At 40.7% G+C, this 25,712-nt stretch overlaps 1 protein-coding gene across 4 annotated transcripts in view; it reads right to left on the bottom strand.

The window, feature by feature from the left end:
• dscama (Down syndrome cell adhesion molecule a) overlaps nt 1-25,712 on the bottom strand; it is a 106,707-nt gene that overhangs the window by 37,484 nt on the left and 43,511 nt on the right. For 3 of the 4 annotated variants that reach the window (XM_044222781.1, XM_044222779.1, XM_044222780.1), the window contains exons 4-7: nt 4,540-4,686; nt 2,841-3,119; nt 2,345-2,620; nt 1,011-1,307 (exon numbers count right to left, since the gene is read on the bottom strand). In XM_044222781.1, the coding sequence (XP_044078716.1) occupies nt 1,011-1,307; nt 2,345-2,620; nt 2,841-3,119; nt 4,540-4,686 (999 nt within the window). The remainder of the gene's footprint in view (nt 1-1,010; nt 1,308-2,344; nt 2,621-2,840; nt 3,120-4,539; nt 4,687-25,712) is intronic. The other variant, XM_044222782.1, reaches the window with a different exon arrangement.

Raw genomic sequence — 25,712 nt, 5'->3', positions numbered from 1 at the left:
CATCTCCTCAGTGCCGAATATGATTGCCTCTGACAAGCATTAGAGTGGAATGTTCCCTTTCTCCACTCATGAAGCTATTATCAAAACCATTACTCATGTTGCCAGCTTTCGCACACACTTGCGAAAGCTGGTGAAAAACCAACAGAATAACCAATAGGCTTCCATAGCTCAGTGTCTATCAGGGAAATGGACTATTAGGCTTCTCTTTAAAGCACTGTAGAAGACAGTTTAACTAGGCTCTGTAGTGTACTTTGAGCACAAGCATATCCTGGGTTGCTACTCTCTTTAGCACGATTAAGGAGCCAACGATGTGAGAAACAGTCATTACGCTTTCTCTGCAATGGCACCTGTGGAGATTTATCTTCATTGCTTGGCTGCATTCGGCATTCATGGACCCTCGCTTAAGGGCTAGAGGATCGCCCTATTTAGCCTTACAACATGCAAGAAGGAACACAATCAAATTAAACCAATCGGTGTACAGAAAGTACCCTTCCCTCTCTGCAATAGAGAAATACTAATAGCCGTGCACCCAGCACAGAAAGCTTGAGCACTAAATGTCAACAGCAATCCAGCCAACCATGTCCCTGTAGATTGCAGATAACACTACAGTCATACACTGGAGCTAACAGTAAATCACTCTAATGGCGATATAAAGCTATCAGCAGGTGTTGGGTAGGAAACGGTGAATTAGAAAAGTTAATGCTAACACCAGTGACTGATGATAGGAGGAGCTCCTATAGGAGACAGTAGAAGTATCTGTCCTACTCAAGAACAAGCAAGAACAAACACACTGAAGCTACAATATCATGGTTACTAAATGTGAGAGAAACTAGCAATACAGCTAATGACTAAAAATGAAAACCTCTTGACAAACTTAGTCAGGCATTCTTTCAACATCTGCACATCCAGGCACATTAAACGTAGCCAATTAAAGACTGAAAACAGAATAAATCAAGACATGTTGATGTGTATATGTGATGGTGTGTTGGAAGAGTTGATCTGACAAGCACCTCTTACGTTTATTCGCGCCTGGTAGGAAACTGTCCCGGCTGAGTTGTTGCAGATGCAGCGATACACCCCTCCGTCGGGCACCTGGGTCTGGCTGATGTTGAGGTGGCTGACCACATGGCCCTCAGCGTTGGTGTAGTGGGAGATGCGGTGGCGGCTGTCCCGTACCACGGGCTCGTCATCCAGAGTCCACGTTACTCGGGGCTCCGGCGTGCCCTTCACCGTGCACGACAGCGACACAAACTCATTGATGTTGTAGACCTTCTCGCTAAATGAAGCAAGAATCTTGGGGGTGCCATCTGGTTAGTGGAGGGAGATACACATGGCAATGCACATTATTCTACACTAATTATTGGAATAACAGATCATTATAAAAACATATGAGTCTTTTTTTAAATGGGAATCTGTTCAGAATCGAGACTGATTTGCTTTTTCATTGCAATACATTCATGCCTGCTGTTTAAAAAAACAGAATCAGAGTGTAATGCAGATTAATACAGCTCCTTTCTCTGGCTCCACAACATCATTGATTATCAATATTCTCCTTACATTGGTGTGGTCATGGGAGGCAGACAATGCAGCAACCCAGCTCGTGTAACATTTTCTCTTTCAGAAAAACTAATAAAGCTAAGCTGTACTGCAGCACTCAATACCACATACACAGTCTAGATTTGAACATGAATGCACAGACACAAAGTTTGGATTCCCATGTGCATACACAAATACCTGTACACACAAAACAAAGAGATTATAGATGCCTATTCCGTTACTTATATGTATTCCATATAATGTACCAGTGTTGTGCACACACTCAAAGTGCACTGTTCATTGAATGTGCTCATGTTTTTGGTGAACGGTGAACTGAACGTATCCATTTGCAACTAATGAACGAGTTAATCTAAACGAGAGAGTTAATGTTTTACGGCACCCGGCATGCCGGTGTTTCGGGTCACAGAATCTGATGGGCCACAGATTTTCATAACAACACGTCGAGCTGAAGCATCCGACCAGTCTTGGGAAATATCTGCGAGTGAATGATGATCAGAAGAAATCATTACCAAAGGGTAAGAGGAGCCAACAGCCGCAAAGTTCCTCCACCCAAGTCAACCTCACGGCATTTTGTCAAGGAAAAAATGAACATGAACTAGTTCATTTTTTGGTACTGTGACTTGAGTTCAAAATTCAAATTTGTGAACTATGAACATGAATTAGTTCATTTTAATCTGTGTGAACTGAACTTTGAGCTAGCTCTTGTGAAGTGTGAACTTGCACAACATTGTAAAGTACTGTATGATCCCACCCACACATCTCCAGTAAGATCACTGTGAATTCTGACCTTCCAGTATGACTTGAACAAAGTCCTGGGCAGACATCTTGCCATGTCTGGCGAAGCACTGATAGGCTCCTCCATCGCTCTTGGCCATACCAGCCATGACCAGGTTCTCCCTGTTTTGGCCTGTCATTCGAACGCTGTTACTGGGGTAGATGAGCTCTCCGTTGCGGTACCAGGACAACTGGTACTCCTCGGAGCCAGTTACGCTGCAGGACAGCGAAACCTGGCTTCCCACACTGCCCTTCACCTTCCGCGGGCTCACAGCGACCTTCAGGGGCTCTGTAGGTTAGGGAGGTAAAAGTTCAGTAGCTGCTTTTAACAAAATATTTGGTCTTATTTGTTTTAAGTAGTTTTACCAAGGGTATCATTATTACTTTGTCAGTAAACGATTTTAATGTAACATTCTGAAGCAGCATTCCTAGCTTGTCCTTGTTTCTAGGCATTATACCACTGATAAAAATCAACCCCAATGACTTACCACCAGCCCATGGGCACTGACCTTTTACCTGCAGCCTGCCAACTACTTCAGCATTGCCGTAGCCATTCCACACCTCACACACATATGACCCTGTGTCGCTGGGCTGGGCTCTCTCTATCAGCAGGCCTGTCACACTCTGTCTGAAGCGTGTGTCGGGCTCCAGCGGCCGGTTGTCCTTTAGCCAGCGGTATTTGGGTGCGGGGTGACCGGAGGCCTTGCAAGGCAACTCCACACGATGAGACGCCATCACCTCACGACGCTCAAAGCTGTCCAGAATGTGGGGCGCTGAGTTGGTGGGATCTGTAGGGGGGAAATAGGACATAGTAAGAGGTTTGAGTTACTTTAGTTGTTTGATCACTTCTGAATAATCTCCAATCCCAAATTCTGATGCATATCATGTTAATGTCATTTAAAGTGGGATGGTTGTGTGGAATACTGGTTTCTGGCTAAAGGCTAATATGTCTTAAGTGTCTATTGTGTGTGTCTAATATGTCATGGTTATCATGGTGATTGAGTGGGTAAAGAGGTACACATGCCATATTGTGAGTTTCAGTGTGGCTCATGGCCTGGTAAGGTTTCCCCAGAACCTACCGAGTGCTAAAGGTCCCCTTAAAACTGTTGAAAAGTTTGTTATTTTGATCAAGATCTTTCATTTACCTGGGCATATCACACAGAAATATCTTTCATAAACCCACTATCACATAAAACCCCTTACCTTAAAGGGGTACTCCAGCAATTCTGCACTGCAGATAATAGTGCGGGACTCACAAAAGACTGATATAAAAACAATGGTCGAAGTAAAAATCGAAGCAGCAGAAGCTGAGATATCTTGTAATATTGTTCAAGCTCCAAAAACAGTGGATCCTACAAGTCTCATAATGCAATTCAATAGCGTCTTTCGTTATGACCCCCCCTCCTTGGTAAATGTCCATGTCTTTTACATTCCACGCCCCAAGTTCATAATACAGGCTTTCTATTAAAACTAGCAGAAAGCCTGTGCCAGAGTGTCTAGCTCAATCCGAGATAAGCTGATGACACCATCAGCGTTATTTTCTCAGACTTTATAAAGCTCCCATCAGAGCCACACAAGACATTATACAACTGTTTCCACAGGTTGAGTAGTACTGCTCTTGATGAGTAAACTGGTCTTCATGTGTAAAATCGGTAGAGTGCTCATTTTAAATGGTTTAAGGAAAGGAAGAGCATTTTCTGTCCTGAAGCACTCCCCCCAAACCGTGTTGGCACAGCTCTAATGACCTTTATCACATGTCACCCCCTCTTTAATTCATGTGTTTTTTTCCTGTCACTCTCTATTCTATTCAAATGATCTAGATCTTTTTTTACAAGTACAGATTTATTTCCATATGGTCCTCTGTCATTTTGCATACACTATTTTTGAAACCAACCAAAATGAACAGTTAAACTAAACTAAATGAAACACACACACACACAAAATAATAATAAGAGATCAAGGTTACATGCATATTATTGTATTTAGATTGGTTATTAAGACAGAGATTGTGTGGTGTCCTTTTTTATGGTTCACATCAGTGTGTTTACTTGTGTCATTTATAAATATCACTACTTCATAAATCAGACGATGAATATAGCCATATGGCAGGATGTGATGTGATACCTTGTACTAGTTTCAAATTTTGAAACAAGCCCTGTTGTTGCTGATGCATCATTTACCCACTGGATATTTTGGAATTCCTCTTACCTGAGACAATGAGGCGGGCGCTATTGCTCTGTCGGGTCTCTCCTGTGTACCGATGGCGTGTCATACACCTGTAGTTGTACAGCCCATCTTCCATTTGCACATCCAGGATATACAGGGCTCCCGTGGATGTGATGAGAAACCGTGACACTGGAAATAAAAAAAATAAAATAAACATATTAAGTCACTGCAAATTATTGATGTATGGTGCAATTTGAAACCGTTACAGTACAGGTCTTAATGAAACAATGAAACCAAAGTGGCATTTTAAAATGACAGCTCCCATGAACATTCTAGCCTGTGGGACAGTCAGCACCAAATATGTCACCTTTATGTGACCTGTAAGTACTGTAAGTACTATATGTTGTCTGTGGTCAATCAGTATAATGTTGAACATGCAGATTCTCTACAAAACACATCGCGCACAGCGTCTGTGGCCTGCAGACTGAACCTTCAGAGTACAGGATCCATCCTTTGCTCTCATTTCATTTGCCCCCACTGACTCCATACTCAGCTCAATTGTCTGGTGAAACAAGAGTTTGATAAAAAGAAATAATAAAGTATAGTGTGAATAATCACTTTTCTACAACAGAATTACCACTATACACATTCTGAATGACAAAATAAGTGAACATATTGCCTTCCACTTATGAAGGCAAACCACTCTAGACCAAACAGTAACACAAATATCACCTTGTTTTGACCTGTAATGTTGGGCCCTCTAAAACCAATCAGTGTAATCCTGAAAATGCCCAGTTGGATGAAATGCACTGTCTAACTAGTGGTGTCTTAAACACTGTATTTGACACATGAAAGGAACAAACAAAGGCTCAGCTGCCTGTGGATTTCATCACAGGAGACAACTAGAACTTTATGACAAATAATATTCTACTGTCATACAATGTGAGAAGAAAGCATACTGTGTGTATTCATTCTTGTTGCACTGGAATCACTAACTTACACATTCTAAAATACAGAGAATCCAATTTTGAAGTCTCTTAGCAAATATTTGCAAGTCAAGTGTGGTACGCAGCTCTGTGTGATTGTAGTCACCAAACATCTGCTGCAGCCCATTTAGCTCAGCACAGCTCTGAGGCGCTGTGACAAGACTGTGTGTTGTGTAGCAGTGTAACACAGCTCGTTATCATGTAGCTCATCGCTCTCTTCTCTCTCTCTCTCTCTTGGGGGAAACTCTGTCTCTCTCTCTCAGTTTCTCTTTCTTTCTCTGCTCCAGACTAAAGCGCAGGGAGCCAGGGATCACAGAGCGCTTTGATAAGGCATGGCTGCGCAGGTCGGATGTGCTAATATCATGCTAATGTTATGCTAATTTGTGTGAACACATGGAAGTAGAGAGAGGTAGTCAGTGTTTATGAGGGGTGATGTGTGCTGTAGCCGGTGGCTGCCGGGGTATTTCATGTCACCGATGATGGAGAAGCCTATCTGGGATGGGGATCAAATGGGGCCGCTGTACAGTGGGGGATTCTGGCAATATTGGTAGAGATATCATAATGCAGACTTTATGGGGTGCTGAATTTTTCTCATTTAGTCCTGTCATGACAGTTTAACACAGATTAAGACTACTTGTGCAGGGCATTCTAAAATATTGGAGAGAGGCATTAAGTGCAAGCTATAATCATTGTCGTAAAGTTGTGATATTAACATCCCAACAATAAATCATTGATTACTGCAAACATCGTCAAAAATACATTTGGTCACTACTGGCCTCGACATTTATGTTTTGAAAAGAACTCTGATCTGCTTCTTTAGGGGAAACCTGGCTTCCCTCACTTAGAAACCTATTTCAGCACAAAATGAGCAAAACCTTTAGTAAGGTTTGGAAAAGACATACACAGACAGTGGATGGAGTGAATGACAGCTCGACAAAAAATGACTTCCAACATGTTTACAGATTACAGTGATGGTGCAATAAGAAAGGGATAAATGAGAGGACAGAGAGAAATGGGGGGAGAAAACAGAGAAGGAGAGGGAGGAATACACAGAGGAGGGTAGTGAGGATGCTATTGTGAGCAAGTGATGACCTAGTTAGAAATGAGAGACCATGGATTTGATATCCTGAAGGGGTTTTTCAGCTTGTGGTCGAGATGCTCTAGTGTGTAACAGACAACCAGTGGTAAAATGAGGGTAACAGGAGAGGTAGTACACACCCATGTGTGTGTTTAATCATATAACCAAAAAGACAAGCCGTGGAATATTATCAAATTTGAATTTTGCTGGTTGCAAATGCAGCGAAAGCAGATATCAAAAGGAAGAGAGAGAGCAGCTGTCTCTCCTGTCTTTCCTTTCTCCTTTTTCCATCTTCTTCCCCCTTCTTTCCCCCTGAAAATTGTCTGGCATCAAAAGTTGACAAGGCAGGCTTATGAATGAGAGGAGCTTTCATTAGAACAGACTGCCTGTCACTGTGACAAAAGGCCAGGGCTGGGAGAGGGGAGCACGCTTGTGTTTTAAATGCACGTCAAAACAGACACACACACACACGTGTGTTCACATGCGCGTGTGAATTTCTCACTGCGTAGAATGGTTTTCATTTAGAGGATCACATGTAGGCCTATGTTTGATATTGGAAACATTGCAGTTTTCACTATTATAACTGAGCAATACACTTTCAAGGAATACAAGGTTTGACATTTTAAGCAATAGGTTTATTTGCTTTCTTGCCAAGAGTTAGATAAGAAGACGATACCAATCTTACCTCTGTACACTACTTATAGAGCTAGAACCAGGAGATGGTTAGCTTAGCTTAGCATTAATACTGGAGGCGGGGGAAACCAGCTAGCCCGGCTCTGTCCAAAGGTATAATATCTGTCTACCAGCACTCTAAAGCTCAAACCACAACTTATAGATTTTTGTAAGGATTATATAGCATGTTAATGAGTGAGCTTTAGCGGTGCTGGTAGTTGGATTTTTTTGGAACTCTACAGTCAAGCATTCAGGCCTGTACTGTTTCTCTTTTCCACATCTCTGTAGACCAGTGCCTCTGGTTTTTGCACCACCAAACTCTCAAATGTGCATTCATCTTTGTAATGAGGGGTTTTGACATTCTCAGTCACCTGGAGAAGAGTTGCTCTGTTTCTCCTTACATATCGCACTAATGCACGAGCATCACGGTCATCAAATGTGCGCTGTCGACCACAGTTTCTGACCCTATTGACTGATGTCTTTCCCACAGATGTAAATGCAGATGTGACTTTAGTCACAGTTACTATTGAAACACTAGCCAGCTGAGCAGTCTTTGTGACTGAAGCTCCTGCCATCTATGCCCCAACAATGAACCCTCTTTCAAAGTCACTTAGATCTTTTCCTCTTGCCATCTTGATACAAAATCAAAATCAACTGGACCTGCCTAGCATTTTTATACATGCCACAGAGCATGACTGAATGTTAATTGCTTAATTTGCACCATGCAGTGCACCTGTGTGGAAACATCTGTATTCGTTATGTTTCTCCACTCGTTTATTTTTCCTTTAATTTGTCACCCGTCTGTATGTTTAGCGTGCTAAAATCTGAAATGTTAAGTGTTTTCACCGTTTAGAAAAGTCGCCAGTAATAAGAGTTCTAATATTAGTAGATTCTGCACCTTAAAGTTTGCCAATACAGCTGAGCATCTTTTAGGCTGGAGGTTAATACATAACATGTGAGTAAAGCATTTTTCAGATGGTGCATATTTGGATCACTGCAATGAGGACAGAAGGTGGTTGTGGTTGTAATTTATTACATTCTTGTTTCCTGGTTAGATTCCATTTCTTTTTGATTTCTTTCTTTTTGACACAATTGATTGTCTCAAACAGAGCTGCAGGCCTATAGTACTGTATTGTATGCGCATGTCCTTGTAAAGTGAGGGCATTTCTGTGTACGCTCGTACCACTGCAGTTATCTCAGCTCTCACTGGCTTGTGTGTGTGCATATTAAAGTCTTTCATGTGTTTCTATGCATGTGTGCATGCAAGTGAGTGTGAATGTGTTTATGCAGCATACAGCTGCATGGAGGAATGGTCAATAATAACGATCGAAGGCGCACCACTACGCTTTCCCCTGCTCCACCTACTGCATACTAACACCGCCTGAGAGACAGCCTCCACTGTTCCTGCAGCGTGTGTGTGTTAACATGCTAGACATATGAGCATGCGTATGTGTCCACACCTGGGTGTATTAGTGTATATTTCTGAAGCTATGGCTTCGCTTCACCCCAGGTGGCTTGTTGGACTATCAGTCATCTCCTCTTCCCCTCCTTGGCCTGCCCAGCTGCTTTGGCATAGACAGTGCCACAAACACAAGTCCCTTTCTGTGGATCCACATTCAATAGCTTCAATTAATCCCCATATAAGCCACACTGAGCCTGCAAGTAGACTCTTTGTTCATTCAAATTGGGAGGCTTTGCAGTTTGTCACTGTAACCTAAATTGCTTTTGAGGCATAATAGAAACCGTGTGAAAAGGCTGAATGTCCATATTACAATGCTATTGTTACACTTTTCACCATAAACAGCTTGCATTGGTGTGGATGTGTCGTCACTGGACACACAGATTAATGTGTGACAAGGACTAAGAGAGAAGGAGTTCCAATAAGGCTGAACACAAACACAACACAATAGCGGAGCACTTTGAACTATGCTTGCTGGGCGACCATTGGCCCCAAAACATGGGCTTTAGCTGAAAGAGTTACCTCGGTTGCCTGAGTCAATTCAATATTCTATAATTGAGACATGAGTGGAGGAAAGATGAGATGGGAGGAGGGAAAGAAGAGACAGAGAGAGCAAGGCGGAGAGAGAGAAAGACAGAAAAAACGAAGGATCAAGAGGGAAAGAGCACCTCTGGGATACAACCACTCTCTGTCATCTAAAATGACTTACGAATTAGCTTACAGCTATGCGCTCCCAGTGAAGGAAAAAAAAAGACACAACTTTCATATGCTAATTCAAATCATGGCTAGGCAGAGCAATTATCAAAAAAACTGTCAGCCCTGTCTGTCCGACAGATCTAAACAGGAACCCAGTCCCTCTGTCTCTCTGTTTCTTACACTGTCTTCCTTAAATCAAATATGCTTTTGCAAAAGCAAGTTCTGTACATAACACAATGCAAAGATATTGAGAAAATGAAAAACAAGAATACATAAACCAAACACTGACTTGAGTATACCTAAATATATATAAAATATGGGAATATTAGGGCATACAGTGCTCAGATGTACAGTATAGCGGCCACTTCCACACCCCCAACTCTTTTGCTAACTAAGAAAAACTGAGACTGATTATTTTATCATGACCTTGAACGCTTCAACCTGCAATCCTCTGACTCTGAAGAACTTTGAATAGTGTGACCTATCAACACCAACAGTCTGGACGCCACTTACGGAAAACCCATGGAGTCAGCTAAACAATGCAGATAAAAACTGCTTCCTCATCACTCTGCTGGCAGTGTCCCTACTGTGCAACTGTCTTGGAGTGTATTAGTGAGTGGAGTGTGGTCCCTGGAGACAGCCGGGGCCTACTGTGTCACTGTAACCTTGGCCAATCAAAGTCATAGAGCTTGACAAAAAAAGAGAGAAGATAATCCGTGCTGCTTATAAATCTTCTTGAGGTGGTAAATAAACAGAAAAACAGAGCTTATGTTGGGCGTTTGGGTGTATGATCTTGTGCTTTTCTCTTCAAATACGGTCCTTTTGAAAATGTGTTTTAACAAGGTCTTTTAACTTGAACCCAGCAATTGGACATGCAAGCCAAATGTGTGCTGGAGGACTATAACTAAGCAATAAAACAAAAAAACAGAGTGTATGTTTTGTTGCAGTCGCATTTTCTGCAATAAAAGTAATGAATTTTTCAAATTTACCAAATTAATTCTTGCATCTCTCCTTCTGTGAAAAGCACATCCATATTTAGTAAAATGAAAACTTGGCGTCTTTTTAATAATCTGAAACGGCAGCCATAATACTGTCATATGCAACGCCACATTGTTTCCCACTATGAAAATGTCACACAGTGACTGGTGCCAGAATTGCAGGTGTAGCCTGTGAGTAATAATGAGTGTATGATGAGCCCAGGAGGGCCTGTGTTGTAATTAGGCCTGGTCAGAGTTATTGGCAGAGTGACTCCAGTTTGATCAGGCTGGGATAAGCATTCCCTATGGAGAGGGGGATCCCACCAGTTTAGAGCCCCTCTAATAAAAATCATTTGTCATTCTTACAGGAGGCACACTGACAGCTGCTGGGGTTGCCATGGCAACACACTGGCTACCATTCGCTTAGCAAGCAATATTCCCAGTACTGTAAATGGTGGAGAGGTGGAAACACACACAGTCTGTCCAGTAAAATGTTTCAATGCTTAGACACGCACAATAGAAATATATATAAAGAGATTTCTGAGCCAAATCTTGATCTTAATCCTCATCACTGTATGTCTCAGTTTAAAAATTGTACTTTGATTTCAGTTATTAATACACATAATGAAATTTGCCAAAATTCGCATTGTAAGAATTTTACTGATTGTCCTACTTATTCAAATATGTGTTTAATCTACCTTTATAATATTGTCATTCTGATTTTCTATGATATAATTTTACTAATGTTATTTCTGTCTACTCTGAACACACGACATCTACTGCATGGCTGCCCGTCCTGGAAGAGGGATCCCTCCTCTGCTGTTCTTCCTGAGGTTTCTTCCTTTTTTCCCTGTTAAAATGTTTTTTTTCTGCAGTTTTTCCTTATCCAAATCAAATACAAATACAGGAACACAGAAACACACACACAAACCAAGCACCTGCCCTAATTTCTCATCACACCTGGACTACAAACTTGAAGCAGCCTAAATGTGTCTAGACCCCATGTGCTCGCTACAGAGTTGAGTCAGAGTAGAAGGCTGAGCTTTTTTATTGCCGCTCCTAATCAGCGGCAGCATCCCTCTGCTCATTAACTAGACACACGCTAGCCTGAGGCTAACGGCCTCATAAGTCAACCACAGATAAAGATGTCATCTTCTGCTTGACTGAATAAACCGCTATTAAAACTAGATGCAAATGGACAATGAACGATATTCAAATCAGGAGGCAACAGGGAAGCTTAAACCCTGAGGCGCTTGGCCTCAGCGTTGCTCCACATTCCTCTGTCGTGTTAAAGGAAGAGAGATTTTAGATACTGTCTGTCTTCAGAGTGATGTTCTACAAGACATACGAGATCGCTATGAAACAAGAAGGAGATGAGTGAAAAAATGAGTAATGATCCATGATAGATAGTTCGGATGGCAACTGTTCACCTGTATAAGGTTTAAGGTTTAACATTAAAGGGCACAACCTTAAACAGTATCAGGTCTAGTTCTTTTCAGGTACATTATTTTGCTTAAAACTACATTGTGGACATATCAGGGACACCTGCCATGTCAACACATGTCCAATATGAGAGCCACAGTGGTGGCTGTGATTGTCAAGCCTAGATGAGGAGTGGGCTACAGAGGTCTGGAAAGCTCGCTTCTTTCAAACTCCACACCCCCAGATCTTTTTCATTTTCAAACATGTAGTCTTCAGCCCCAACCGACGCTGACTCAAGTGACATCACAACCAGATTTCAAACACAGCTCCCTCTGAAGCCACAAAGAGCTTTGTCCCCTTTTTTCCATCATGCAGTAGTACTCCTGTAAACTGTTCAATGTGTAAAATCAGTGGAGTTCCCCTTTAAAGTCATTGTCAGCAGCTTTGCCCATTATGAAGCACTGCTCCTATGTTCAGCAAACTGTGTGCACAACTGGCTGTGTAGACAGACCCATGAAACTCTATCTCATCAAATATAAACAGAATCAAACAATGGCCAGTGTAAGAATGGAGTTTATTTGTACAGGACTTATTTGGCAGACAGTGACATACTATGACAGAATGTCTCTATTCTCCACCAGACTGTTTGGAGGCAGCTGTGTGAGCACTTTTTTCTACCAGACAAATGTTTGTCTGCTGAAGTCAAAACTGAGGAGGGAAATCCCCGCCACAATAGCTTTCAAATCTGTGCCTGTGTGTTTCTAGCTGCAGTGTGTGTATGGCTGCATGTGCAGCGTAATTAGCCAGTACTGGAGTCGAGCTATTAAACCCCTGATGCTTGTGTGTTTACAATGCTATCATTGGCCTCTCTCTGGCCAACACTAAATGAGCCAGTGTTGAGCCTCAGCTGTATAATCATGAATATTCATCTCTCTGTCTGTGAGAACCTCTGTGTGTGTGTGCTGCACTGGCAGGCATTAAGGAAGCTATTACTATCTACTCAATCACAATCCGTCACTTGGTCTGGATAATAAGTCAAGCTGACAACAATTCTACTTATCGCCAAACCCAAACAAAACAGGCTTTGTTTTGGGGGCAAAAGAAGAGCCGAGGCTGTTTCCAGTACTGCAGTTTTTCCCTTCAAAGAGCAATGTGGCCTGTCGGGGTTATCTTAGTGGGTCCCATACAATCTTTTCTCACTGTTTTGTTTGTTTACACACACACATACACACACACTTCATGCTTCCCCTTTCACTCATGCTTGATGAAAGCTCAGGTTTGAAGAAAAAAGGAAAATACCCTTTGTGCACCTGGGCAAGACCAGTATCGACTGCAACCAACATCTTGAATATCTCTGACACGCTCAGAAATTATGTTTGTGAACATAAAGGGGCCATTTTCAATCCAAAGTAATGTGGTTTTCATGCAAATGTACACATCTCAATGTGGTTGTTTATTACATTTCGTAAGTGAGAACAAGACAACCCTTCAAGCACTTGCTAAACTGTGATAACATGAGTGTAAAAGAGTTACTCCCATAGTGCTATTCCCTTGAGACTTCATGGCACCACATTCCTGCTTATGGAAAAGGACTTAAATACAGTGTTCATTGGTGTTTCATGGTAATTTGCAGTGGCAAGTGGAGCAGGCGATGCCGCTCTGTGAGTAAAGCAGAGGGGGCAAGAGGAGGATTAGATAATCAAACAGTGTGCCACTTTAAATAATCTCTGGCTCCTCTGGGGGAGGTGAGACTTAAAGCCGGAGCCCTTCTGATTTAATTGTCTGATTTCCCCGTCATTACGGTTGAGGGCCTCAGTAATTCAGGCTTATTAAATATTCAGGAGCCACACTGAGGAGGGGAGGGAAGGAGGAAGCGGCGGGAGAAAGATGAAGGTAGAGAGAAGTGAGAGAAAGAGAGTGGGAGGAAGTCGTGGTAAGACGAGGCATATGTGCACTGCTTGACAAAGATTCAGACATATAGAGATATACTTTGATCACCACCATGAAGAAAAAACTCTTTTTTATTTATTAAGAGAGTCTGTGCAGGGAACATTTTTGCAGGTAATGATTGGATGTCCTCACGTCATAGGTGTAGGTTTGGGTATAGACGGGACATGTCCCCACCAAAGTCTCAAATGATGGTGTCATTTTGACTCTGTGTAGGGTAAACCAGTAAGTTTGATGCAGGGTTGCCAAGTTTGTGTGTTTCCTGTAAAAAAAGTAGGCTACATTTTAACATCAACCAACTTTTTTATTGTAACTAGGAAACTAGAATTACCGCCCCGCAGTTGTTTGCCTCAACCAACCAGTCATGTTGCAGTTTACATTCATGTCAAGGTATAAAGTGTATTTGCCAAAAACGTGTTTTGTGAGGTCACAGTGACTTTGACCTTTAACCTTTGACAACCAAATTCTAATCAGTTCATCCTTGTGTCCAAGTGGAAAATTTGTGCGAAATGTGAAGAAATTCCCTCTAGGCATTCCTGAGATATCGCGTCCAGGAGAATGGGACAGACAGACGGACAACCCAAAAATGTAAAATGTCCCCTAAAAAGAAATATATGGAGGACATCAAGTTCTTTTTTTTAATAAGAAGCAAAGTAGAAGAAAGAGTGTGGGTTAATTTAAAGCTGAGCAAACAATTATCACATCAGTAACATGTGTAGCCATAATGTTTATTAAACTAACACCATCACTCTCTCCTCCCCTTGTTGAAGTGTGGATCAGGATTTATTATAGCATGGATCATTATGATCATTGGAAAATAAAACCAAGTGGAAGTTTGTGAGATGGTTTAAATATATATTAATGTTTGGGCATTTCTGTGGATCTGTCATGATACACTGTTTTATTAGCTTCAGGAAACGCGACTTGTGCAGCCTTATCAGCAGACTAAAAGAAAGGACAGGGTTACAGAATCTCAGCTGAGGTTTTAAAATTACTCAGCATTACAGTTGGGTAAAACATGGTAGCATAAAGTAGAGTGAAACTCATTCATATGTACTTTTAAAATATTAATTTAAGTCTCAGATTTATATTTACAAAATAAAATGTGACTATCTTTAAATCTAAAACAATCTACATAATACATGTCTTGTTCTGGGAGAGTTATGTGAGCAAATACACTTACACAACAAAAATGTCCCCACCAAATTAGCAGTTATAGAAAAATACTACAGCACATCATTAAATCGGTATTCTTGGATGTCTACAACATTTTATTTTTGACTTTTTGTCACTTTCAAGTGATAAAAGTCATCTCTTTTGGATCACTGAGAATAAACAACAAAGCAAAACCTAAAAAGCACCAAAACTTACAATATAAACAACAAACAATATAAAATTGACCCTTTTAGTCAAAATGCAAAGTGAAAAAAGAAGAAACTAATGGTTCTAAAGCAAATGGCTTCCTTTCAAATCTTGAGATTGCGGATGGACCAGACTCCACTGGACCTCCTTCCAGACGCGTTGAGTGGAGCTCTCCGTGGTGCTGAACTACGCTGCTGAGCAACACACTAAAAACTAAAATAGGAAGCTGGAACTACCCAATATACACAACTGGTTTAATTAAAGTTGCACCTTAAAAACAAATTACTCAATGAGAATCAGGACTGTGCATAAGCACAATGAAGGGGGATATAAAGACTGTGAGACACAGACGGTTCAAATTAAACATTCAAAGTCATATAAAGACATTTTCATTCACAAATTGAGAAAAAAATATCTTCCTCTGCTCTGTATGAGACTGACAGGACTGATATATTAATGGACCAAATCGTTATTTTTACGTACTAATGGAACTAGTCAAAAAATCAAAAAAGAAATCCTGACAGGTTACAACCACTCTGACATGCTGTGAATATGAAAGTCTATAAATGAAAAGACTACAAAACACATTATAGTGATTATGTAGAAGGAAGTGAAGCGACAGAGTGCTGCTTGCTAATGAGTCACCCTGTCTGATTATGGCCCGGAGTTACAGCCTCCATCCACAACATACAGAAACTACATCTTGACATGACATTTACTCTAGTATTCAGTCCGTAAAACCATATTTTTCATAAAATGAGAGTCAGAGTCTGACAATGGAGCGAAATAATTTTACTAATCTCCAATGCAAATCAGCTTGTTTTAAGGGGTTTCTTGAATCAAGTGGCATTATCCTGATCTTAATATCCTAGTGCATTATTTCAAACCAGTGTCTCATTTATTAAAAAACACATAAAACTATCTAAAAATATACAGAGGCAGAGCTAATTTGAACTATTCTATAATGTGTTGGGTAGATCAAAACCCTGCACAGCCGTGGTCCAGCCCCACAGGTATTTTCACCTATTTTGCCTGATTTACCTTTTCTCAGGACTGTGTGGGCGTGAACAGACATCTCTCTCGCTCTCCTGTTGCGGGAGAAGTTTACTACTTTATCAGTCTGATTAGTGCATGGAGTTTCATATCCACGTGTACATCCCAACACACTGCAGCTTTGCACAACCCCAACGTTCAGGTCTCATCAGCCACAATAACTGCAAACACCTGACTCACTATTCCACAATGGAGGCAAAATGGTCTCTGCCAGAGCTATATTACTATATACCATACCATTGGATTATTATTATACTGATATATTAACATGAAAGCAGCATTTTAATGTTGTAGTTGGCCGAGGTGGAGCTGATTCTAGCTATTTTATAAACTGTTGGGTGGTTTAATTTACTGTATAACAATGCATCATATTTTATATGCTCATTATAGATTTTCTGCAAAGCAACTATAACTGGCAGATAAGTATAATGGAACAATAATGCCCTCTGAAATGTAGTGTAGTAGTAGATGTATAAAGTACTTAACTTGAGTAAATGTACTTAGTTAGATTACACCACTGGTGAATCATGATAAATGCAAACCCCTGTAACTGACTCACACACAGATGCTTAAAGACCATTTCATTTCCATTTCTTTTCACCAACCCCTTAAAAGATGATTATACCCTTTTTCCCCCCTCTGATCATTTCTGACTGCCCAAAACTTCAAAAATAGAACATATTTCATACTGGTAAAACTCTGGTTATTTATTTCTAGTTATCAATGCAAAGCTGTAATGAAGACTAAAAAGGATTTATGTACTCGTCTCCTAATTGTCTGTGTAAGTTTATGTCACAAATTAAATGGTCTTGTACACACTTTTTCATCACTCAGAAACAGATGCAGTCTCCACCTTATAAACAGCTAATTATCAAGCTTATTATATTGTTTATACGAGCTGCTGCCTGGTTTATCTGCTTTAACATGTTTTTGATTAATGAAGATAAAACCTGCAGTTGCAAAAACAGACAATTATGAGGATCTGTTGGAACATTCTAATTTCGTATCCATGTTGGAGTAATCATGGTTGCAGATGTAAACTGATAAACAATTCTTGACAGAGAACACATTACAAATCTTCTCCATGAAAAGACTGAGGAAGGTTCTCGGCAGGCCTGCGGGTAGATACTCTCTCAGCAGGACTGGCTTTTGACCAACTTCCCTTTAAAGGTTTCAGAATGTGCCGTAGCAACAATTAGATTACAAGGTCGTTTCACTGAGACCTACATTCATTTATTAGTCCAGCTGGATATTTATGGCCAAGCTACGCACATTTAGAGGAACCTGCACAGTGCACACTCACACTCATACATTTCTACACTCACACTAAGATCTGGTGCACATTAGTGTTTGATTTTTAAAGGTGATTCAGACGCCAATAGGTTTTGGACAAAAAAAGTTGTGGACAGATAATGTTTTGTGTTATTTTTCAATTTGGCCATTTTCATGTCGAAGAAAATGATAAAATGTACAAGTACTGTGTTGCATCTGATAAAAAAAAGGGCTTCAGGCAGCCAGAGTGATATTGTCCAAGAACATTGCAATTAAATAAACTACATCATATTAACTACATTCAAAGATTATGACACAAACTGAATGATATCAAATCTTTAATAAGAGACCGCTGAACTGAATGCATATCAGCTGACTAACATCAAAGATATGAGAAGTCTTTAACAACCTGACTCTACACACCATTTATCCCTTTTACATCTCCAGAGGAGAGGATGGAGACACACACCTCGTTTACAGGACGACAAGACTACCATGTGATCAAATTCTCAGCAGCCTCCACCTTTCCTACAATGGCTCAAAATCCCAATAAAAAGCATCTCTCCTTCCCTTTATATCATCGCTTTTCACCCAATACCCCCCATCCCCTTCTTTGTCGCTGTCCCCTCTGTCTCCTTGCTTTTCATCTCTTGCCTTTTCCTTGGTGTTTCCCTTCCCTCCTCTCGCGTCCTCCTCCTCCCTCTCCCCTCTCTCTCCCCGCAGAGCATTAGCTTGCAGTGGTCAGGCCGCTTGACAGCTGCTCCACCTGAAGAATATCAATCAATGTTGCTGTGGAGACAGAATCAGGCTCCCCTCCTTTTTTTCCACAATGCTTTTCCTTCGATCGTCTTGGTCTTGCATGTGGCTGTTCATGGACTGAACATGATCCAGTGTTTGTGTTTCTCTAAAGTGTAAATAGATCATGAAGCTCACACAAGGTGTGACAATTTAGATATGATTCCGATCTATTACAGGAGCACACTTTGGCACCTTTTGCTGCTAATTTATTTGAGGTGTGACTAATTGAGTTGCAGATGCAAACCCCACGATGTCTCAGACTATCACTCCAGATGAGCCAGGCAGACAGGCGTGGGATGGAAGTGTCTATCACTGCTAACACATGACAGAAGAGTGAGCACTGTACAAATCATGCTGCTCAATATAGGACAACACTCAAAGCGCTACTAATCAGCATTAAGGAGTTCTCTGTTCATTCATGCAGAAAAAAACTTTGTGGTGAAATACTTTTGTTACATTTTTCTGTTACATTTTGTTATATATTTAGCATTTGGTTATTTGTTGGAACCCAGTTACCAAAAAAAAAAACCCAAAAAAACCGACATGACATTTTTGAAGCCAAGCCAATAAATCCTACTATTTGAAAATAGGTTGTGATTATGTCACCTAGCAACATTTCCTCCTGGTTAGCCAAACTGTCAGGAGACCAATCACATTCTTCCCTCTAATTGCTTCAATCTACCTTCCCATACAGCACACACTCCCACTTTGAGCCTGTCCTCAAACATGGCCCTTACTCTGCTGCTATACATAATACTAAGCAGTGAAATGACTCCCCACAGACCCATCGTCAGTGGCACTAGTGCCAGGCCCGCCAGCGGAGGGTTAAGTAAATATTGGGCGAAGCAGCTGCTCTCAGAGTACCATCGTCTGCCTGTGTTCCTGCATGGTCCCAGCCTGGTATAAATCACACACAGCAATTAGCGCCACACTGTCCCCCTGCCCTCGTTAAACAACCCCGCCTGCTGAGGAAGCCTATAAACACCAGACACCAGCCTGCATGGGTGGAGGAAGGAAGGAGGGACGGATTGATGAATGGAAATTCAAGAGAAGGATCACTGTTTTAAAGAATTAATTGACTTTTTGGACCAGAGATTTTAACATAAACCAGTGTGACCACTGCACATTGTTCACTGTGGTGCTACATTGCTAACACTTTACTCCACGCTAGCAGCTCTGACAGCTGTGTTTTGAGCTAAATGCTAATGTCAGCATACTAATATGCTCACAGTGACAATGCTAACATTCTGATGCTATGTTCACCCTCTTAGTTCAGCATTTTAGCATGCTAACATTTAATAATTGATAACTCTAAATTGTCCGTATTGAATGAATGTGAGAGTGAATGGTTGTCTGTCCTTGTCTGTGTCTGTGTTAGCCCTGCGACGAGTTGGCCACTGTCCAGGGTGTACCCTGCCTAAGGCCCAAAGTCACTGGGATAGGCTCCAGTCACCCGCGACCCCTAACGGGACCAAGCGGTAGAAAATGGATGGATGGAAAAAATGGATGAACATTTAATAATTAGCACTAAATACAATGTACAGCTGAGTCTGGTGGGCATGGCATTAGTTTTGTTGGTATTTGGTCAGAAACCAAAGTAATAAACAAAGTCAAAGGTTGACCTGCTGGTGGCACTCACAAAAAATGTCAGGGGATCACCAATTTTTTTCTGAAACATCGTCTAAGCACCATGTATGGATGCCTATAGAGACTATATTAAAATGTAAAATTGAAAATGAAAATGTAATTCCACAATAGCATTATAATTTTCCACATATGTATGTGTTATTTGAGTAAAAATTAAAATGACCCACCTTAATGATTGGACTGACAGATTGCATTTTCATTTTGACACCAAAAGTGCGTGGGGACGCTGTTTTGCTTATTCCATTTGAATATTGTCCACTGTACAGCAGGTTCAGTCTTGGAAAATGAAATGTCAAATGCAGTTTTCATTTTGAAATTGTTGTTGAAAATTGCATTTTCATTTTGACTTAAATAATCACTTAAATAAATGGAAAATCAGGTTACATTGTTTATACATTTTAATGTTAAAATTTGAATTAACATTTGAATATTGTCCAAGCGGGGTACGACGAAAATTAAATGTCAAACAGCTTTTCCATTTTCATTTTAATATAGTCATAGAATGTCCATATGAGTATGTGGAAATGAAAATGAAAATTGGATGATTGCATTTTCATTTTAATTTTTATTCAAATAACACATACATATGTGGAAAATTTGAATGCTTAGAATGCAAACCTGTTGGTGGTGCTAGTTGAAAAGTCAATAGATCAATAAAGTCATTAGGACTCTGCGGCGTATGAACGTCTGTACAAAATTTCATGGCAATCCATCCAAAAGTTGTTAAGATATTTCAGGCTTGACCAAAGCGGTGGACACGCAGACCATCAGACCGGCATTGCCATCCTTAGAGCCATGCCACTAGCATGGCTAAAAAATCTAGCCACTATCTGAGATATTATTTCAAAGCTGGGAAACACAAACCTAATATAACAGGTCGTAAGTACTGCAATTGCAAATAAGAGGCAGTAGAAGAAATCCCAATCCCTAGAAACACTTCAACTGTTGCTTTTGAGCTACAGTAGGTTGTGGCAAATCCACTACTAAATGATTATGTCGTCCACTAATCGGAGGATCAGCGGTTCGATTCCCGGCTCCCCCCAGCCTGCATGTCGAAGTGTCCTTGGGCAACACACTGAACCCCAAATTGCTCCCAAAGGCTGTGCCATCGGTGTGTGAGTGTGTGTGTGTGAATGAGCATTAGTTATTCTTTCTGATGAGCAGCTGGCACCTTGCACGGCAGCCTCTGCCATCAGTGAATGTTGACATGTAGTGTAAAGCGCTTTGATTGGTCGGAAGAAAGGCGCTTTATAAATGCAGTCCATTTACTACTACTTGGACTTTGGCTGGATCTGTCTGGATATGACCAGAGATGATGAAACATAGGAGGGACATGAAGCTCAAATGTTTCCACCTTGAGGAGCTGATTCTGAAGCAACACTTGGACGACTTGGCTGATGTGTCCTATTAGCTACTTAGATAAGCTGAGGATTTCATTGAGGTGACAGACCATATCATTGGTTGTTTATGGAACACAACAGACACTTTCATATGACCGAATAGTTGGTGTCTGTATTGGAGTCTGTATTTTGTTTCTGTAAGCAGTTCAGGGCTTGAGCAACCTGTGTTTCTTTTCCATAAAGAAAAAGCTGGAACTGACAGGAGAAGATGAAGGATAACTGAATCCAGCTGCATGTGATTCTTCCATGTATTTTTCCATGGCTACTTTTTTCAGACCCATAAAGGTGTGCAGCCTTCATCGAGGAGAAGAGCAGTGTCTGGCAAAAGATCAACTGTGCAATTAAAGCATTGATGTGTGGGCAGAGTGGCTGCATTTAGTTTAGTAAAAACCTTTCAAATCACCGTACTCAGAAAGAAACAGCAATTCAGGAAGGTCTTCTGTGACAACAGGAACATGCACTGAGGTAGCCAAAGAGAGAGACAAAGACAAGCAGAGACAGATCATCATTGTGATCGTCATGTACTACTTTCCCTGTTTCTAACAAAAATAGAATTTAAAACTGAAAAAAAAGTAATTTAAAACAAATTTCCTGCATTTCTACACCACCTAACCTGATTTACGGTAACAATAGAGGATCATTTCCAAAACACAAAATAATTATAATTATAATAATATATATTCAATCTTACAGTTAGATGAATTATACATTATAGGACACATTATGAGATTGTGTGTTCCTCTCTTTGTTGAATGTAACTGCATGGCTCATAAAAAAGTTTTGGTGAAGCAGGGTTGGATGGAAAACATGCTGGACAGGGGGAGCGTGCTCTAATAGAAGTTTGGAAAACACTTCTCTAGGTTGGTCTGCTGTTGTGTGGGGTGAGGGAGAGAGCGGGCCAGCAAGATATTAACGGTAATTGGGGATGTCGTGGTAAAATAAAATGTGGGTAAACTATAAATGTCCACTGGCTAAACTGTCCAGTGTTAGGTGGGCCTAATGGTAAACTAAAGGTGGGTGAACCCTGTTGCATTTGAAAAAGGTGGGTAAACTGTGTTTATGTGCATATACCCTCCACTACATCCCAAATAATAAAATCAGCAGTGCTAATGCAAAATATTAATAGCCATGTCATACTTAAAAGAGCCGACTCTTTGATTTGGCTCCTTCACAAACGTCCCATCTCCAGCCGAATCCTATCCGATTGCAAATCGATTCAGCATTTCGGCGACATTACGATCTTACTTTTAGTTAATTTAAAGTTTAACTGGAGTCAGTGGGCCAAGCAGGTTCATTCAGCACACGCTAGCCTGTCTTTTCCTATGTTCTATTTTCAGTCCATGTTCGCAGTTATGTTTCTCACCTTTGTAAACAGTCAGACTCCTGTGTGGATTGACAGACTGTGATTGACAGCCAATGCATGCTGTGGCAAACAATCAGCGACGTGTTCGACTGAACCAACTCAAAGGGTGGTCCAAAAATGTTCAAATTACTTGTTTTTGTCAGTTGCTGAAAATAGTATCCGATCATTGATATGGGCTGCTTAAATATAATCACCTGATTGTGGGGACTGTATGATGATTTTTAAAAAGACAAAATGTGGGGTAGCAAAACCACTTTGCTCCCCCTAATTGAATAATGGGGATGCGTTTGCAAAAAGACACATCATTAGGATATATGCTTCCTCTGAGCTCTGTGCAGTTTATTTTGGTGACCTACATCTAATATACTACTTAAATTGATAAAAAAAAGTGATCAGTTGTTACTCTATTATACTGGCTTAACTTCTAAACTTAATATGTAATACGTAATATGTCAACTGCAATTTAATTTTAAAAATTAAATGAAACATTTCACATTTATATATATATATATATTTTTTTTTTTTTTTTTTTTTGAGTGCATAGTTGTCTATCCAAACAAGAGTTAAATATTCAGATATTTAGACACAGGATTTTGAACACAGTTTGGTCCCAAAGATCAGATGAAGTTTCTGACTCTTTAAAGGCCCCTCAATAAAAAAGAAATTCTTTCAAAATAATAAATAACAACTATACTATCAACTACTATAAACAAATATCATTATTAAAAATATAAGCCTATTTTATGCATGTGTACAACTATTACAGATGTAAACAAACCATCAAGAAAATCTGAAAAAAAGATTTCTTTCTTGGCAGTAACAGCACACAAATCACAGATTGTGCCTTGAAGAGCAAGTGGGCCCTGCTATTCTTATATAGCTTATATGAATACAACAGCATGAGCCAATGATGGTCTAATTTATGATGCATGCTCTGAAAAGTGATAATCAATGATCACTGAGCTGATTTTTATCATTCATCAGCTGTGATGCCCGAGATCTAAAATACCCAATTAAACCTTCAATGTAATTTAGCTGACAACAGCTCATGAAAGGACAAAAACAGTGTCTGGTGAGAGGAGAAATAGCCATCAGCACCCCTATTACCATATTGCTCTAAATTACCACAATCACTGGGGGAACATTTAACATGCCACCACCCAGTGGAAAAAAGTCCCACAAATAATGTCAGAACGAATGTAACTGATTTACATTCTGCTCTCTTTGTGATTGTGCTACCAGTTGCCGTTGTGTCCAGGGTAATTAGGAGGTAATGAGAGTGTAATTGGGCATTGGGCACATTTAGAGACAGAGAGACAGTAATGGACAGACAGACAGACAGACAGAGATGGAGAGCGCTCAGGTGCTGAATGACTTGTCTAAGGGACGATGCTGTATGGGCAGACTCTCCAACAACAACACCACCACCTGACTGCCACTCAGAGACGACAAGGCAGAGGAGAGGGGGATGAAGGAGGTGGGAGGACTGATGTGGAGGAGGGGGATGGGGAAATATGGCTGGAGCAGGTGGAGAATGCTGGTTAGCAGTGGTGCTACTGGTGCTGTAAATGTAAGAGAAAAAAAAAGGTCATTCTAGGACCGTTTGGCTTGTACATAATGTGAACTCCAGATATTCTTATTCAGAACTCTCTTTTATTTCATGTCTTTATTCTCTCCTGTTTGTTTTTCCCCACATTCTTTTTCTCTTGCCTTGCCTTGCCTTGTCTGCTACGTGGCGCGTGCAGAGATAAGAACTGTAGAAAGGAAGACAATTGTGCAACAGCAATCTTTCTGAATATGCCTCCCCCCAATTTCTCTTCTCTCTGTCTCTGTCAGACTGAGACAGAGTCTCCTGTTTAGGTGCATTGTGAGAGGGAGAAAGACAGAGGGGGAGAGAGAGGTGAGCTGGTTACTGTGGCAACCAGGAGAGTGACTCTTAGGCAATGGCATATGCATAGGGAGGGAGAGAGCGGTGGAGGGAGAGGAGGTGGAGAGAGGAGAGGAGTGCTGGTGAAGGGATGTAGTAGAGGGAGGGGAGGGTGGTGGTGATGGTGGCAGGGGGTGGGGTGGAGGAGGTAGAGTGCAGGAGGCAGATCAGAGGGAGGTGTCAGTGGGTTACTGCGCACACAGAGATTCACCCTCTTTTTCTACCGTGGCAGAAGAAAGGGAGGCAGAAACAAAAGGAGCTGTCTTTTGAATGGTCGCTGTGCTGGATCGGACTGTCAGCGCTTCCTCCTAACAACCTCACTTAGCTTGCTGCTCCCACTCTCAGACACTTCCTTACTCCATGTCTCTCTCCCTCTCCCTCTCTGTGTTTCTCTTTCAGAACACTACACACTTGAGTCTACTGCAGGTGATTCTTGAAATGAAATTTAACACTGATAAATGTTAATTGTTGGGATTCAACTGCTGGATTTGAGCATTGAAATTAATAAAATACACATTGCACATATGTATGTACAGTATGCATGACTATTATGATTTATTATACTATTATGATTTATGATAGCCAAATTAGGGATGTAACTAACATTTATTTTCATAATCGATGAATCTGCTGATTATTTTCTGGATGAATTGATGAAAAATGCCTTTCACATTTTCCCAGAACCCAAGGTGGCATCATCAAATTTCTTGTTTTGTCCAACAAATAGTCCAAAACCCAAAGATATTCAGTTTACTATAATGTTAAGGAAAAGCAGCAAATTCACACATCTCAGAGGCCGGAACCATCAAATGTTTAGCATTTACACACAACACATTCTTCCTCTATCAAATGAAAAGTTGAACTTATAAATATTAAAACATGATGTAACACTAGTACAAGTAGAGAAGAATCATAATGTCACCAAACTGGCTCAGTAATGTCATTTACACAGAAATATCTACCTAAATTTTGCTAAAATTAGGCACAATAAGCTACTGGTCATACCAGACCAAGTAAGACTGTAGCAGCAAAACCTCTGAGTATACTGAACTAAGCAAAGATGTGTTTTATTGCATGTGAATTCAACTTTTTATTTTTAAGAAGAAGAATTTATTATTTCTTCCTTCAAAAGTTACATAGCATCAATTTAAATGAT

The sequence above is a fragment of the Siniperca chuatsi genome, linkage group LG14, assembly GCF_020085105.1.
Source record: "Siniperca chuatsi isolate FFG_IHB_CAS linkage group LG14, ASM2008510v1, whole genome shotgun sequence".
Lineage (NCBI taxonomy): Eukaryota > Metazoa > Chordata > Actinopteri > Centrarchiformes > Sinipercidae > Siniperca > Siniperca chuatsi.
Note: the sequence above shows the minus strand (reverse complement) of the source record. Positions and strands in the feature narration are given on the sequence as shown.